General features: G+C 49.1%; 1 protein-coding gene across 2 annotated transcripts in view; it reads left to right on the plus strand.

Annotated features, from left to right (window-relative positions):
• SLC38A2 (solute carrier family 38, member 2) overlaps positions 1-2,219 on the plus strand; it is a 14,523-nt gene that overhangs the window by 533 nt on the left and 11,771 nt on the right. Inside the window, exons 2-4 of one of the 2 annotated variants that reach the window (XM_010837530.1) lie at positions 1,008-1,205; positions 1,487-1,568; positions 1,717-1,832. In XM_010837530.1, the coding sequence (XP_010835832.1) occupies positions 1,090-1,205; positions 1,487-1,568; positions 1,717-1,832 (314 nt within the window). In that variant the 5' untranslated portion in view covers positions 1,008-1,089. Of the gene's footprint in view, positions 1-1,007; positions 1,206-1,486; positions 1,569-1,716; positions 1,833-2,219 lie in introns of those variants that run through there. The other variant, XM_010837531.1, reaches the window with a different exon arrangement.

Consider the following 2,219-nt stretch of genomic DNA (forward strand, 5'->3'; position numbering starts at 1 on the left):
GTTTGCTGGCCAGTCTGCTATCCCGGCCTGCAGCGGGGGTCACTGTCCTCTTATGGGCGGGGGAGGGGCGCGGCGCGGGGGCCGTGTGCCCGCCCAGATCGGAGCCGCATCTTCCCGTTAGGGGGAGGGGAAGCCAGCCAGGCCCGCGGTTCCACTGCGACAAGTCTGGTGACTGATTTAATAAAAACAATTAAATCCAGGGGTCTTGGAATTTGGGGGAGGGCGGATGTGGGTTCGAGCTTTTAATGTAGCAGAGGCCACGATTGGGGAAGACATACCGGGCACATTTGACAATCGGCGATCGATATTGCATCAGTTTCCTTTCCGGGCATAGGAGGGGCCGGCCGGGCGAAGAGCTTGGGAGTCAAATGCCAGTGGACGGGTGTGCTCGAGGGCACGGGCGTGCGCGTGTAAACAAACCCTCGGTTCTCTGCGCGCCCTCTGCTCCTCTTCTCGGGATAAAACTCGTGTCCGCCTAACGCCCCCTTCGAGTCTGTCTGCCGCAGAGGCAGTTCCCCATCTGGGGGCTCCAGGCGTGAAAGGATTACGCGGCATTGCTATTGTAAATGCTGGAAACGGGGAGCTGTGTGCCTGGGCTACATGCAATGCACACCTAGCCAAATATCTGGATGGGATGTGTGCCCTGCGTGCCTGTGCACGACCAAGGAGGCTGCGGGAAAAGCGAAACAGAGCTCCCCCCCACGCCCCTTTCGTAAAACTTGGGCTAATAGAGAGGGCAAAACGTTATATTGCGCGGGAGAGGGTCCTTAGGGTCCCGGAAGGCGCGGGCTTCAGCGGGCGCAGCGTTGCGGTGGGACTATCTTTGTTCTCGGCGGCTTCGCGGTCTGTACTTTCCCGCCCCCCGGCGCGCGCCCCCGCCCCTCGCGCTCGGCTGGTACTTTTCCACTCGCCTGGCGGGGGATGAATCAGCCGCGCTGCGCCTCCCGGCGGTGTCACGTGACCAGGGCGGGCTCTGCAGTCCTGACGCGCCGCCTCTACCTTCACAGGCAGCCGCGCGGGCTCGTGCGTCTCCAAGGACAAAAGGAACCCAGCACTACACTCAGCGTCCGATTCCTCCCGCTGCCCAACATGAAGAAAGCTGAAATGGGAAGGTTCAATATTTCCCCAGATGAGGACAGCAGCAGCTATAGTTCCAACAGCGACTTCAACTACTCCTACCCCACCAAACAAGCTGCTCTGAAAAGGTGGGAGATGTGTGCGTTTTTAAAAACGGCTTGTGTGCATCGGAAGTTCTTTACGTAGAATTCTGTTATTAAAATTATTGTAGCATTTGGAGAGAGCGTGTAATCTCTGGAACATTATCTGGTTGTTGTATGGGAACACGCCTTCAGGTCGTGTGAAAGTCGACTACTACTTAATATGCATTTAAAATATGTGACAGCTAAACGCGGGGGCGTTTTGTGTTGAAGCATTCCTTTGTGTATTTCAACCAGTTTAGGATTTTTTTTGTTTTTCTGTTTTGTAGCCATTATGCCGATGTAGATCCTGAAAACCAGAACTTTTTACTTGAATCGAATTTGGGGAAGAAGAAGTATGAAACTGACTTTGTAAGTTAAAAATAATCATTTGTGTTTCTGTGGCTTTATGGAGTAAAAGAATAGTTTTATTTTTAGATTTCAAGTCTAACTTGCCCAAAGCTGGTTTTCTCCATTTAATTATTGTTATATGTTTGGTTATCCTTTTCCCTCTATGTAGCATCCAGGTACTACTTCCTTTGGAATGTCAGTATTTAATCTGAGCAATGCGATTGTGGGCAGTGGAATCCTTGGGCTTTCTTATGCCATGGCTAATACTGGAATTGCTCTTTTTATGTAAGTATGTGTAAGTAGTGAGTCTGCCACGCAGGGCAGTTAATATGATGATACAGCATATATTTTGGCTCCAGAGACTGAATTTACAGTTGCAGTAATTGACTTAATCATTTGCTTAAAATTTAAAATGTGAGAAATCCAATAATCTCTTTATTCTGCTACATAACTGCATGATACCAAAAAAGTCAATTAGGTAGGGAAAATTAGGACAACTTTTAAAACTAATAATCTGAAAAGTCTTTGAGTCGGAGGGAATAAAGTTGAATAGGGATTGGGTATTTATAAAGAACTGTGGATGGATCCAGGGTAAAATTTTTACTCTGGCAAACTCTGAAGCAAGAAATACTTAAAAAGCATGGTACCTTCAACTCCGTTTAGTAAATTGAC

The sequence above is a fragment of the Bison bison genome, unplaced genomic scaffold (genome assembly GCF_000754665.1).
Source record: "Bison bison bison isolate TAMUID 2011002044 unplaced genomic scaffold, Bison_UMD1.0 scf7180017864077, whole genome shotgun sequence".
In the NCBI taxonomy this organism is placed as follows: Eukaryota; Metazoa; Chordata; class Mammalia; order Artiodactyla; family Bovidae; genus Bison; species Bison bison.